Source organism: Meles meles, chromosome 8, assembly GCF_922984935.1.
Source record: "Meles meles chromosome 8, mMelMel3.1 paternal haplotype, whole genome shotgun sequence".
Classification (NCBI taxonomy): domain Eukaryota; kingdom Metazoa; phylum Chordata; class Mammalia; order Carnivora; family Mustelidae; genus Meles; species Meles meles.
The window spans coordinates 14,014,940-14,030,523 of NC_060073.1; the positions used below are offsets into that span (position 1 = coordinate 14,014,940).

The window sequence follows — 15,584 nt, forward strand, 5'->3', positions numbered from 1 at the left end:
TCTTTGGGGCATCTTGGAAAGAGAAAAGGAATTGGATAGTTTTTGTGCATACAGTTTGTCTGTGAACCTAGGGAAGCAAATTTTATTTTGTGGGGAGAGGATCTAGAATGGTTAAACTGCTGGAAATTTACTCAGGATTTTATAAATATTTATTTTTAGTGAGGCATTCTCTCCATACTTCATCATAAAGCTCTGAGTATACAGAAAATATCTTTGAAAACTTTGAGTTTTCTACATCAGTTGATTAGTAGCAATATGTTTAAGAGTTCTTTAGAATGAGCAAATAAACAAACAGCCAAAATATCTTTCTACATCCATGAAGAGATATGTGTCTCTGAAATTGTATATCACCTCAGAAGAGTGATCTCTCCACAGAGAATAGAACCAGTATTCTGCTTTACACTCTTTTCACTTCGTAACACCACATGTTCTCTGTGAAGGAGAAGATCAAGATCAAGTGGAACAAGCCATAACCAACAAGTTGACTAACAAAATTCCACTCTGTTCTAGACTCAATACTTCTTTTTTTTCCTCACCAGAGGATTTTAAGCATAAAGAAACTTATAGTTCAATATTCAGTACCTGACAGATTTAATTGATGTTTTTTTGAATACTCCTTACAACCACAGTGAAAATTCAGGATTATTAGTTACATGTGACAAATGAGTAGCTTGTGCCTTACCAGTTAGTACTTTATTATTGAAAGACTATAGCTGTTACTCTAATGGGCATAGACATGAAATAAATAAGTAAATAAGTAAATAAATAAATTTATTTATTTTTCAAGATTTTATTTATTTTTGAGAGAGAGAGAGAGATTGAAAGAACAAGTGGGAGGAGAGGCAGAGGGAGAAGCAGAATTTCTGTGGAGCAAGGATCCTGATGTAGGACTCAATCCTTGGACCCTGAGATCATGACCTGAGCCAAAGGCAGAACTTGAACCAACTGAGCCATTCAGGCACTCTATAAAATGCATTTACATCAAACTTTTACAGCAAACAGGTGGAGTCACTTCCATGTTTCTGTTAGCTCTGACACTTCTGGTCTTTCTTTTCCTCTGCATTTCTCAAAGAGCACCTCAATGCCTTCTCTTTTCATCACAATATTCTTAACATTTTAAAATTATTTTTTATAAAGATTTTTATTTATTTTATTTGAGAGAGAGAGAGAGAGGAAGAAAGAGAGAGAGAAATAGCAGGGGGAGGGCCAGAGTGAGAAGGAGAGAATCTCAAGCAGACTTCTTGCTGAGAACAGAACCCTTCTTGGTCTTGGATCCCATGACCCTGAGATCATGACCTGAGTTGAAACTAACAGTCAGATGCTTAACTGACTGAGACACTTAGGCTCCCCAACATTTAAAAAAGCAAATTCTTCTATTACAAAAGTTCTGTAAGTACTGGATGAGAAGGATTGGGGTGTATTACACAAATCTCCTGAATTTCTTCACATTCCCATAAAACTCAGTATGTAGGGAAAAAAAATAGGTTGATCTTAAGGAGACAGCGAAGGAAAATTTAATCTTTTAGGATCTCAGAAACAATATATATACTTCCATTTTGCATTAAGCCCGGAGGCTGCTTTTTAAAAGTATGTTAATATTCAATTGAACCAATATTTATAATATAGATTATAGTTTGATCACTAAAGCAAGTCAAACTAATATAAATAGAACTTTTTTCACTGGATTTCTTTGACTAGAAAAAAAGCCAGCTCCCCAGGCTGCTTCTGAAGCAGCCCATTCTCCCTGAGCACTGATTTGAGAAATACAGGTCAACTCAGATTTCCGACTGTGTTAACCAGACCAGTTTTTTCAGGGCTTCTTTCACATCCTTATTCCTCAGACTGTAGATCATGGGGTTCAACATGGGGAACAGCACAGTATAAAATGTTGATACCATTTTATCCCTCTCAAGGGAATAGCTGGAACTTGGGCGAGAGTAGATGTAGAGAATAGAGCCATAGTACAAGGTAACGGAGACCAGGTGGGAGGAGCAGGTGGAGAAGGCCTTGTAGCGGCCCTGGGTGGAGCGGATCCTCAAGATGGCAGCGATGATGAACAGGTAGGAGGCGAGGATGAGCAGTGTGGGGGTGATGACGTTGGAGGCCAGGAGGAAGTACAGCACGGCCTGGTAGCTCTCTTTCACATCACAGGCCAACTTCACCAGTGGTGGGACATCACAGAAAAAGTCATCAATGACATTATCACCACAAAAATCCAAGGTGAATGTGTTGCTGGCGAGTATTATTGCATTGACAAAACCTCCAGTATAGGAATATATAACCAAACAGATGCACAGTCTCCTTGACATGACCTGAGCGTAAAGCAGGGGGTTGGAAATGGCTGCGTAGCGGTCATAAGCCATGGCGGCCAACAGGTAACACTCACTATATGCCAACCCAGCAGAGAAGAAGAACTGAGCTAGGCAGCCAGCAAAGGAGATGCTTTTGTCTTCAGAGATGCAGGTCACCAAAATCTTTGGAGTGTAGACAGAGGAATACCAGAGGTCCAGAAAGGACAGATTCCCAATGAAGAAATACATTGCTGTGTGCAGCCGGGAGTCATTACAGATCAACACCATGAGGATGGCATTTCCTACCACGGTCACAGAGTACACACCAAGGAATACCACGAACAGGACCAACTGCATCACTGGGTCTGTTGTGAAACCCACTAGGATGAATTCAGTTACTGTATGATTGCTTCTCTCCATGGTTTAAGAAGACCTCTCCTGCAAAAGAAAGAGTGAAAAGTTTAATTCCCTCAACCCATACTACAGGAATGCAATCTCTGTGATAAGCCTGTGAGATACAGTCAAGGCTATAAGCTGTTAGGGCAAGTGACATCAGAGCAGGAATTTTGCCTGACTAGGGTAGATGATGGAAGCCTTAACATATTCATTTCAACGAAATGCATTTAATAATAGGAAAGCTTGAGTGCTCTTGGGGGCTTACTTATTTTTCAAGAAAAATATTTCTTGAGCTCCAGGTGCCTTCTTGGCATTGGGATACAGCAGTGAGGACAATAGGGCTGACTCCTATTCTATGAAGACTTTATTTAGAGTCGTACATAATAAATAAACAAACCCATGTGGAAATATTTTCAGTTAATGTTAGAGATATTAGGAAAAGAAAACTGGATGGTGGGGTGAAAATGAACTGGGAGAGGAACTAATTAAACTTAGATACTGAGAGGAAAAAGTCCTTTCTTATTTCTCAGCTGTACATGGACAAGTTGCTCAAAGCTCATGAGAGATGGGAAAGTCCCTGTAGTTTAGAAGGTGGTGACATTTGAAAGATGGCAGAGTATACCACTTGCAAATATGCCTTTTTAGCACATTTTTCTTTTTCATTAATGTTGTAGCATGTTTCATTACTTTGTTTTTATTGCCAAATAGTATCCCTTTGTATGGATATACCATATTTCATTTACCTATTCATCAATGGATATATGTTTTTTTTTGTTTCTATTTTTTGGCAATTATGAACAATGCTGCTATGGGCATCCTTACACAAGTTTTGTAAAGACATATGCTTTCATTTTTCTTGAGTAGATATCCAGGAGTAGAATTGTTGAGTCATATGGTGCATCTATATTTAACATTCTGGGAAATTACCAAACTGTCTTCCAAATGAATCCTGCCATTTTTCAATCATATCAGTAAAGCATGTGGGATTCAATATTTCCTCATCCTGATACAAGTTGTTATCTTTTCGATTTTAGCAGTCCTATTGGGTGTGAAGTGGTATGATATTGTAGTTTTGATTTTTAAAGATTTATTTATTTATTTATTTGAGGGGCAGAGGGAGAGTGAGAGGGAGAATCTCAAGCAGAGGTGAGCACAGAGCTGGATGGGGGGCTTGATCCTATAAGTCTGAGATCATGACCTAAGCCAAAATTAGAAGCCAGATGTTTAATTGACTAAGCTACCAGGTGCCCCTTGATTTACATTTTCTTAATAACTAATGATATTAAGTGTCTTTTTCAAGTGCTTATTGACTATCTTCTTTGGAGAAATATGTATTAAAATCTTTTGCTCATCTTTTTATTAGTTTCTTTTGTCTTTTCATTGTTGAATTGTAATACTTCTTATAATATTCTGGATACAAGTCTTTTATAAAATTTATTATATGCAAATATATTTTCTCATTCTCTGTTATTATTTTACTTTCTTGATATCCTTTGATGTGCATGAACTTTTATATTTGATAAGGTTTACTTGATCTTTTTTCTTCTTGCTTGCTCTTGATGTCTTATTTAAGAAACCATTGCCTAACCCAAGTTCACAACAGTTTGCTCGGTTTTATCCAAGTGTTTTTGTTTTAGTTCTTCCATGGGGGTTAGTGATCCATTTTGAATTAATTTTTGTGTATGGTGTGAAGTGAAGTGGGGCTCCAGCTTCATTCTTTCGAGTGTGAATATCTAGTCCCAACAGCATTTGTTGAAAAGACTATTTTTCCCCACTGAATTCTCTTGGCATCCTTGCCAAAAATCAGGTCACCATTGTTTGTTTCCTATTACCCTTGTCATAAACTACTTCACATGTAATGGCTTTAAACCACACAAATATATTATCTTACAGTTTTGTAGATTAGAAAGAAGTCCAACATGGGTCCAACTGCATTGAAATCAAGATGTTGGCAGGGCTGTGTTCCTTTCTGGAGACATTAAGGGAGGATCCATTCCTTTGCCTCTTCCAGCTTCTAGAGTTTGCCCACGGTCCTTGGTTCATGGTCCCTTTTCTCCATCTTCAAAGTCAGCACCATTGTATCTGTATGGTCACATCTTCCTTTTGGTTTCAACACTTTTGCCTCTCTTTTCACTTTGAAGGACTCTTGTGGTTATATTCAGCCTGATAATCCAGGACAATCTATTTTTTAATTAATTAATTATAACACGATTTAATGTACATTTTTCTTAACATGTGGAACATATAAAGATATTATGCTGAATAAATCATATTCATTAAGCCAAAGGAAAAGGAGGAATTTATATCAAAGGTCTCTTTTTTCTTTTTCTTTTTAAACTACATTATCTTGAAATGCAAATGAGGATTCTGATCACTGAAAAATCTTTGAAGTTGTTTTTTTATTTTTAGTTACTTCTTTTCTTTTTTGTCTCTATTGGTAAACACTGCCTAAATCAATCAATATGCAACCATTTCTACACCTTGATTCATGAAACAAATTGTTGAAACAAATTGATCAGCTGCTCTCATGAAATAGAGCATGGCATTATACACTCAGAAACATTACCCTCTTTTTTGTTGTTGTTTTTGATTTTTGTATTTTATTTCTTTTTTGGGGGGGTGGAGATGTGGCTGTAGTGAAAAAATATATAAAATAAAAATAAAAAATCATTTAAATCTATCATCCCTTCAGGTTACCATAAAAAAATAAACTAAAAATTTTGTACAAAAAGAAAAGAAAAAAATGAAGGTTGTTTAATGTACAACTCTATAAACATCACAGCCAATAGGCAATAAACATTTTTAAAAAAAATGACTATAAGAATGTGAAGAACTGTCATTTGGAAGGTCAAATGATAAACAGCAGACATGAAAGTAGTGGGGCGATCATCAGAACAATTTATTTTATAAGTGACTTTATTATATTTTATTTTGAAGTAAACTCTGCTCCCTATGTGGGGCTTGAACTCATGACCCTGAGATCAAGAGTTGCATGCTCTAATGACTGAGCCAGCCAGGACAATCTATTTTAAAGTCGGGTGATTATCAACCTCAATTTCCAGTTCCCATGTGTTCTAACATGTTCTTGGATTCCAGGGATTAGAACATGAGCATTTTTGGGAGACATTCCCTACCTACCAAAACTATAAGTGTAAGGATTTAGTTTTGGGTTCTCCATTCTACTCCACTGATCTTTATGCCAGTACCTCACTGTCTTACTTACTGTAATCTTGTGGTAAGTTTTTTATCTGTTCTTTTTAAAATCAAATTATTATTTTTATTAACATATAATGTATTATTTGCTTTGGGGGTACAGGTCTGTGAATTCTCAGGCTTACACACTTCACAGCACTTACCATAGCTCATACCCTCCCCAATGTCTGTAACCCAGCCACTCTATCCCTACCTCCCCTACCCCCCAGCAACTCTCAGTTTGTTTTGTGAGAGTAAGAGTCTCTTATAGTTTGTCTCCCTCCCGATCCCATCTTGTTTCATTTTTTCCTTCCCTATCCCCCAAGCCCCCCAACTCTGCCTCTCAATTTCCTCATATGGGGAGATCATATGATAATTGACTTATTTCTCTGATTGATTTATTTCTCTCAGCATAATACCCTCCAGTCATCCACATCATTGCATATGGCAAGATTTCACTTCTTTTGATGGCTGCATAGTATTCCATTATATATAAACCTATCTATATCTAGATATAGATTATATATATATCTACTCACATCTTCTTTATCCATTCATCTATGAACAGACATTTCTGCAAAGAAGACATCCAGATGGCCAACAGACACAGGAAAAAGTGCTCCACATCCCTCAGCATCAGGGAAATACAAATCAAAACCACAACGAGATACCACCTCACACCAGTCAGAATGGCTAAAATTAACAAGTCAGGAAGCGACAGATGTTGGAGAGGATGCGGAGAAAGGGGAACCCTCCTACACTGTTGGTGGGAATGCAAGCTGGTGCAACCACTCTGGAAAATAGCATGGAGGTTCCTCAAAATGTTGAAAATAGAGCTACCCTATGACCCAGCAATTGCACTACTGGGTATTTACCCTAAAGATACAAATGTAGTGATCTGAAAGGACATGGACACCCAAATGCAAGTTTTGAAATTGCTCTTTGTCTTCTCTTTAAAATACTCCTTCTCTTCCTTTAGCCTCCCCCATGTATTTTACTTACTCTTCTACAGTTGCGTTTTTGGTTCAACTTTGTATAAAAACATTTAGGTTTTGTCGCTTCTCAGGGTCTTCCTTTCCTTGTGAGGGCTCCCATGTCATGTAACATTTATGTTAAATACATTTGTGTGCTTTTCCCCTATCACTCTGTCTCCTGCCAATTAAATTCTCAAGCTCAGCCCAAAACCTTGAGGTAAAATTTTGTGTCTCCTACACAGTTTCCCTCCACGATCACGGAGCAACCTCTCTCCTCAGTTACTGTGAAGAAGTCTTTGGCACATTTATCATATGTCCCAGGGAGAGAAACAAATTGAGAATCAGAGAGAAATTTCAGAGTGGAGACGAGTAAATTAATCCATCTGGTTATGTCAGGTAACAAAGTAAGTGATGTCATTGTAAGTCTTTTGGGTCTAAAAGCCTGGGGCTTGACATTATTCTCCATGGAGTATAGTTTTATAACTAGCCATGTCCAATGCTTAAAGAGACATTTATCCCACCTTGATATTATTTGTAATAATAGTTCTCAATTGAACTATTTGAAATTCAAATTGAATTTATCATACTGAAAAACTTCCACCTTATAACACATTCCCTTATAGTCCTAAAACGAAATTTGTGGTTAATAAACCTACCTACAGATACGTGTGCATATGTATATAAAATATCTAATTATAATTGTAAAAGTGATATAAAAGAAAAGTAGCTCATAATGTAACTATTACATGGTAATAATTATAGGATTTATTCTGAAATAGTGTGAATTTTAATATGTAAATCCTGCAACATTTGGTGAAGTGGTTATGCATGTATATAGAATCATCACAAATGCATTAGTGATCCAAATATCAGGACTGGCATTTCCATCAGTGATCAGATTTTTCTGAGAAGGTGAATCATTCTTGATAAAGTTCCAACAAAATAAAAGACACTCTTCCCTCAGTTTTGAATTCCTAGGTGAGTTGATTTGTAGTATAACCTTGCAAAATACAGTGTTTATTTGCAAAGTGGAGTAGATTTTAAAGTCACAAAATTACAAAGCTCTTTTTTCAATGCACAAATGTCCATCAACACACTCTAGAAGGTGTAGACATTTTTTTCCTTTGGATAGGACTGCCCCCTAGGTGCAAACCATTTTCATATTGTCTACTGCTTATTAAATGGGCCTTTGATCTTTGTGCCAGTCAAAAATACAACTGCGCATTTCAAAAGTGTTCCTTAAAGGATGCTATCACTTTTTGAAGAAACCACACTCCACAGCTTTGTATTTTACTTTGTGACTTATTACAGGGGTCTTCTGGGAATTATGTAAAAAATAGAAATTATCTGAAGAATATCTCTGAGTGGTAAATTTCTATTTTTCATAGGCATACAGAGTCACTGGAGCCAAGCAGAGATAAGATCTCACTAGGATGCCAATTTCATGAGAGCAGGAAGTTTTGTCTCTTTCCATTATTATTATATGCTTCATGCCTAGAATAATAAGTGGTATATAATAGACCTACAATAAATATTGAATGAATGAATTAATTAATGGGCAGCCCTGAGTTGGAAAAGAAACAAACCAATAGAAATGATTTTCTGGGTGGCTTCTAATTACGTAATTTTCCTCTTAAACCATCAGCAGAATTGTTTGATATCCCAAGTGCATTTTCTGGCACCAGTAATCCCTGCCTTGATCTTTGCAAACAAAAATAGGAAGAAACAAAGGGATCTGCCTGCAAAAAGCTTTGCCAAATATTTCTTTGCCTAAATGGAGTGAGTCTGTGAAGGTTTTTTTTTTTCACATAATCAACAGATTTTCCATCCTCATAAGTCGTGATGGATAGGAAGACTGATTTTATAACCAGAGCTGAGTGGTCTAAACCAGAGATATCCAGGATATCATGGAAAAAGTGTCTGACTTTCAGGAAATTCACAAGGTTGTAAAGCCTCAATTTCTTCATATGTAGAGGATAACTTATCTCTCCTTCTGGTTGTTGTAAAGAAGATAACTCAAGTAAGGACTAGGCATAGTAACCACTCAGGCAGCCAGTGGTTCTCAAATTCTGTGCCTGTAAGAATCACCCGGCCCAGGGGCGCCTGGGTGGCTCAGTGGATTAAAGCCTCTGCCTTTGGCTCAAGTCATGATCCCAGGGTCCTGGAATGGAGCCCCACATCGGGCTCTCTGCTCTTCGGGGAGCCTGCTTCCTCCTCTCTCTCTGCCTGTCTCTCTGCCTAGTTGTGATTTCTCTCTGTCAAATAAATAAAATATTAAAAAAAAAGAATCACCCGGCCCAGCTCCAGAATTTATAATTTAGCAACCAGTGGGTGGGACCCAGAAACTTGCTTTCAGTAAAGCAGCCCAAAGGCTTATACTACACATTGTCCATAGATCAAGTCTGACAAATGCTGAAATAAATATCATTTCTATTCTTCTCCTTTTCTTTTTTTTAAAAATTTTATTTGACAGAGAGAGAGATCACAAGGAGGCAGAGCAGCAGGCAGAGAGAGGGGGAAGCAGGCTCCCTGCTGAGCAGAGAGCCTGATGCGGGGCTCGATCCCAGGACCCTGGGATCATGACCTGAGCCAAAGGCAGAGGCTTAACCCACTGAGCCACCCAGGCGCCCCTCCTTTTCTTTTCTTTTTTTTTTTTTTTTAAAGATTTTATTTATTTATTTGACAGAGAGAGAGAGATCACAAGTAGGCAGAGAGGCAGGCAGAGAGAAAGGAGGAAGCAGGCTTCCTGCTGAGCAGAGAGCCCGATGCGGGGCTCGATCCCAGAACCCTGAGATCATGACCTGAGCCGAAGGCAGCAGCTTAATCCACTGAGCCACCCAGGCGCCCCCTCCTTTTCTTTTTAAGTAGGTTCCACACCCAGTGTAGAGCCCAAGTTGGGCCTGAACTCATGTTCAAAACTGAGATCAAGACCTGAGCTGAGATCAAGAGTCAGGCACTTAACCAACTGAACCACCAAGATGCCCCTCAGTTACATTATTCTTTTCTTTTTTTAAAAATTTATTTTATTTTATTTTTTTTTTGGTAGTTTTTTTTTTAATTTATTTTTTTCAGCGTAACAGTATTCATTGTTTTTGCACAACACCCAGTGCTCCGTGCAATACGTGCCCTCCCTATTACCCACCACCTGGTTTCCCCAACCTTCCACCCCCGCCCCTTCAAAACCCTCAGGTTGTTTTTCAGAGTAAATAATTACATTATTCTTATATTTTATCATGAAGTCTGTCTGCCATTATAATGTTGTGAAGAATTGAGGAATTAAAGATGTGTTGCATAATGTTATACATAAAGAGACGAGCTATGAACAGATCTACTCTGACTGCCAGTGCTAGGACAAAAACAAGTAAGGCATACATTTCCTTGGGAAGAGACTGGCTTGAAGAATTATGTTCTGTTTTGTTAATCCAACTGCAGTAATCTGGCTGTGCTTGCTAACCACTGAACATATGATTCTTCTAACTAAAGTTATACTTTTGTATGATAAACTAAATAAAGCATTTCCATCCCCAATTACTAGAATATAAAGGTTTGTGGTGAGAGATAGTTCCTTTTGTCTGGAATGATTCTCAGAAATATCATATGATGTGATGCTTTTGAATTAAAGCATATCAAACTGAAAGAAATGTGAACTTTTCTGGATGGCTTTAGCCCTAAATAGTCTCTAGTAATCTCAGCTACTTCATCTTGTTGCCCCAGCTGTTCTGTAGATATTAACAATGCTTTTTAAAGTGGTTCCTGACGTTAACTGTTTGTGCACTGAGGTGTTTTTTCTCCTTTGGCTTTTAAAAAATAATATTAATTGCCTTTTTTGGTCTTTAATAGTAAAATATGATCTTTCTTCTTGTGAACTCGGCATTTTCAGAAACTATAATAGGAAGATAGCGAAGATGTTTCAAAGGAGTCCTTTCCTTAGCACTTACGATAGCTTAGTATGTACATGACCTTTGTCCTGGTTGTGAGGAACAAGTAAAAAATTCCATCTATGTCTAACATCTGGATCAGACAACTTACCTAAAATTCTCAGCAATGCCATCGTCTCAACAGAATTCAAATCTGCTTGCCTTGGAAACTTTGATAACGGTTTCTGTATCCCTAGAGTTGGAAATTCCTGTTACCCCTGAGGATTTCATAAACTTGGGCAATAGCTAACCAGACAATTAAAGAAAATCGTTTGTTGTCAAATGGGGTATTGTTTAATAATGGAGAATTCTTTTTTTGAGACTACAATTCCCTGGTGAAAATGTAATCAGTCATAATTTGCATCCTCATTTTCTCTTGATTTGTGTAGAAGCTAAACTAGACATATGTGTGCACATATATTATGTATGTAAATATATATATATTCACATACATATAGCTGTACACTAAAGAATATTTGTTCAACAATATGATATTTTCCTTAAATGTTGAATAATTTCTTTTGTCCTTCAAAATCCATTCTCTACCCTTTGAACCTCCTCTTTGTTTCAGGATACTCAGCTATATTAACTGCATCAGTGGGCTCCTTTGTGCTCTCCTTAATGGGTTTAGCCAGTGGTTGTCATTGTTGGGGAAGAGATTGAGGTATGAGTGTTTTTCTCTGGTCTACTTTCTTACAAAGATGCCACAGTTGGTTGCCTCCCTGGACTTACCAGGTGATTCATTTTGAAGCTCTCCCTCCATTGCTTATGACCTCTGTCTTCAGGCAACTTCAAAAATAGAAAAGAGCGCCACTTGGGTGGCTCAGCCAGTTAAGCTTCTGCTTTTGGCTCAGATCATAATCTCAGGGTCCCAGGATCCAGCCCCTTGTTGGGCTCCCTGCTCCATGGGGAGCCTACTTCTCCCTCTCCTGGCCCCTCTTCCTTTTGCTAATGCTCTTTCTCTATCTCAAATAAATAAAATAAATTAAAAAAACGTTAAAAAATAAAAAAGGTTATAGCTCTCAGAAGTTACAACACTATTCTCAGGAGTTCTCTATACCACACACATTTCTATGTAATAATCCCTTTTTAAATATTCCTCAAACTAATCAACTTGTTGGCTATCTTTTAGTTGCCAGATACTGATCTTAGAAGTAGTATGAGGAGATAATCCAAATGAGATTGGATTGTTCATATATTTTAAGGCTAGATATATAAATCCATCATGGCGAGGAATGGGGCAATGGCTATCTATTGCATCCACCAGCCTCAAATTTACTTAAATGATCACCAGTGGCTTTATGGAATGAAGGACAGGTAGGCAGGAAAGCATTTTTTTTTCTTGACACAGAGGTATGCAATAAATACCATGTGGTGATTTGGCTTCTACTAAGTTTAAACCTGGACTATCTGACTGAAACAAACAGGCAGTCAGAAAGCCATATTTCAGTGGATACTCTTCAAGATATGATGGAAGGAATTACCCAGTATGCCATAACTGGGTGGTAACCAAATATTTTGTTCAGATGTTTATGGCAATGTCTCATGGATTAGGGGGTTTTTAAGGAGTGAGGTAGATGGGAAACCAACCAAGGTTATATTTTTCTTGAAAAGAGAAACATTTTTACTTGGATAAAAACTAGGTCAGGATGATCTGGTAGGGCTTTCTGCCTACTTATATAATTATATTACTGCTTCTTATATAATTCTTTGACCAAAGCTAGTGTTACAGCCATTGAAGATTTAGACTTATGGTGAGGCAATACCCTTTGAGGAGGGACCTTGAAACTTAGCCAAGATATATATTGTACATCTTCCTCCAAGCCTTCTTGTGGATGGCTTCCTGCCATTTTTGAGGGTAACCCATGTTAGGAAAATGGGAGTACCCAGATCATCTGTGAGTTATTAGATACTGGTTCTGAACTGACACTAATCTACAGAGATGGAAAACACTAGAGGTATATACTTGCCAGTGAGGGTAATGGGAACAATGTAAAAGATTATTTTGGCCTGAATGCATCTTTCAGCAGGTCCAATGGGACCAGGTATATAGCCAATCATTATTACCCAGACCCAGATATAATATTGTAGATATACACAGAGCGATACACAGATTGGAACAAGATCCTCATTTAATTCTACCTATGACCCATGGAACGAGCGTTATTAGGTTCAAGCAGAAGGTGTTATTGCTCTGGTGAGTCAGTAAACAAAATCTCCACCTGGAGGAAGTTCAGAGATTAGTGTTTCCATCAAAGACTTGAAGATACAAGGGTGGGAATCCCAATTCATCACGTTTAACTCATTTCTTTGGAGGGAAAGGGATTGAGGGTCTACAAGCTGGAAATCATGAAAGAACACATTTTTACAGATGGACATGCTCTGTGAATGTCAGTCAGCCTTTTTCTCCCTATACACACACAGCCTCTTTCTCCTCTTCTGTTCATGCTCAACAGGCCCTTGTACAAATGGCTAGAGTAACTGGAATGGGCCCAACAACATGATTTTCTTCACCAAGACTAATTTCACTACTTCCACTGTTAGGTATCCCAAATGCCAACAACAGTGATCACAGCTGTGCCTCAGCTATACCATCATTTTCTGGGAAGATTGGTGAACCACTTGGATAGCAGGGTGATTAGATTATACTACTACTTCTTCTTTTTTTTAAAGATTTTATTTATTTATTTGACAGAGAGAGAGATCACAAGTAGGCAGAGAGGCAGGCAGAGAGAGAGGAGGAAGCAGGCTCCCTGCTGAGCAGAGAGCCCGATGCGGGGCTCGATCCCAGGACCCTGAGATCATGACCTGAGCTGAAGGCAGCGGCTTAATCCACTGAGCCACACAGGTGCCCCAAGATTATACTACTTCTTAACTGATGGAACCACTCAGGCACCCAGATGATACTACTTCTTACTAATCTAAAATTACAGAGCTAATGACTTTCTTTCCAGGAATAATCACATTTTGGGAGACTTGTTTGGTTTATATACCCATTTTCCTACCTGTTTATCTTGCCAGCTCTTGCAGATGTAGACTTACCTAATACCTTTTTCATGAACATGGTATCCCACTAAGCATAACCTCTAAGAAGAAATATATTAGATGGCAAGGGAATAGTAACTCTCTTCTCCAACTCACAGAAATAATTGGTTTTACTTTTTGCTCTATCATTCCAAAGTGATTCTATAGTAGTTCTTTGTGCACACATTTGAAGTGTGATTGGCCTGATCAAATCGTGGAAGAGCCATATGAAAGCTCATCCATGGCTGTTGAGGTGTCCTCTAAGTATGCTGCATGCTTTAAAACAGCAGCCAGTGTATGGTTCCATCTTGCTTTATCAAGAATATACATGTCTATGAACCAAGGGGATGAGTTGGCATGGCCCCTGTGGTGGCAAGGAAAATGAGCTTTTCAAAGATCCAAGAACAGGAATGAAATTGTGCAAAGGTCCTAGTTGTTGATCTCTGAAATACATTTCCCCATTTGTATCAAGGTCATGTTTCCCACAGACTGCTCCCAGCTAATGACTGAGAAGAGCAGGGATACCAAGGCAGGACTATCCCTCTTAGGCACAGGATCGATGGCTAATTTTGGCTCAAGTACCCACCTTGCTGAATTTACCATAAACTGAACATTCCCTAGGATGCTTTTGCCCATCCTTCCTTCCCTCTTTTCTTCATTTGTGCTCAGACTTTCTTCATGATTGAGTGGCACTTCTTGCTTCTTCTGGCTCCCTCTCCACTTTATCTTATACAGACACAACAGTTTCCCCTAATAAAATTACTGAACTTTTAATTCTACCATAGTGTGTTCTTCTTGGAGGACCCTGGCTACTACAGCCTATTACATCGAATAGCCCATGAGAATTTAATTTCCTTACCCATAACCTTATACTCAGTTTATTTGGAATCTATGTGCACAAAGGTGGAATTCCCCAAATGAACGCCCTCAATGCTCTGATTAATTGGAATCTGAGACAACATATTTACAACATACATACTAGGACAACATACATACTGAGATAGTATGGCCATGTTGGGTTCCTCATGAATTGGTCATGAATTGACAGTGGTCACTCCACTGGGCAGGGTGATTGACCTCAGTCACCAGTGAGGAATTAGTAAGTGCTACAAAATGAGATCAAGAATTATGTTTGGAACCCAGGGGATTGAACACTATATTTCATAGTATCTCCTTGGTTTTCTGTTTGAAAAGAAAAGTACTGCAACCAAATACAACAAGATGATCAAAGACTCAGACCTAATAATAAGAAAATATGGACAGTTTACCAGGTAATTCTGATTTGAGTTGTTGAGAAAGAGTGAATGAACCAGAGTAATACAAGAGGAAGGTTGAGAGTGACTTTTAAGAAATGTTTAATTTAGTAAAACTTGCATATCAAAACAGTCCAACTTAGAAACAACTTTCTTTCAAACTTCCAACTTCATTTGTGATTTGAGTAAATCCCCTTAGAAATTTATAGTGTAATTAATTATAAGTTAATATGGCAGAGTCTTTTGCATGCTTCACAACCATAAACTGCAAGTGAAGCATTACCAACTATAATTAAAAAACTTACTGCCAAGCTTACACTTAAACATATGCTAAAACATTTTCTAAAACATCAGTGCCACACATTTAATTAAATTTGTGTTATGTTAGATCTTTTAAGATTATTCTCAGCTGTACTTTTATCTTCTCACTAGAGTCTTAGTAAATTATTTAGACTGGATTCTGGAGTTGAGATCACTTTTCCATACCTAAAATAGTATGCCTCTCCACTTTGGCCAGTGAAAGTTACAGTCTCTTGG

General features: G+C 37.9%; 1 protein-coding gene across 1 annotated transcript; it reads right to left on the reverse strand.

The window, feature by feature from the left end:
- Nucleotides 1–1,775: 1,775 nt before the first annotated feature.
- On the reverse strand, nt 1,776–2,711 carry LOC123949649 (olfactory receptor 1013-like). The gene has a single exon (XM_046017209.1). It carries the CDS (start codon nt 2,709–2,711, stop codon nt 1,776–1,778), a length of 936 nt encoding a protein of 311 aa, XP_045873165.1.
- Between the last annotated feature and the right edge of the window lie 12,873 nt (nt 2,712–15,584).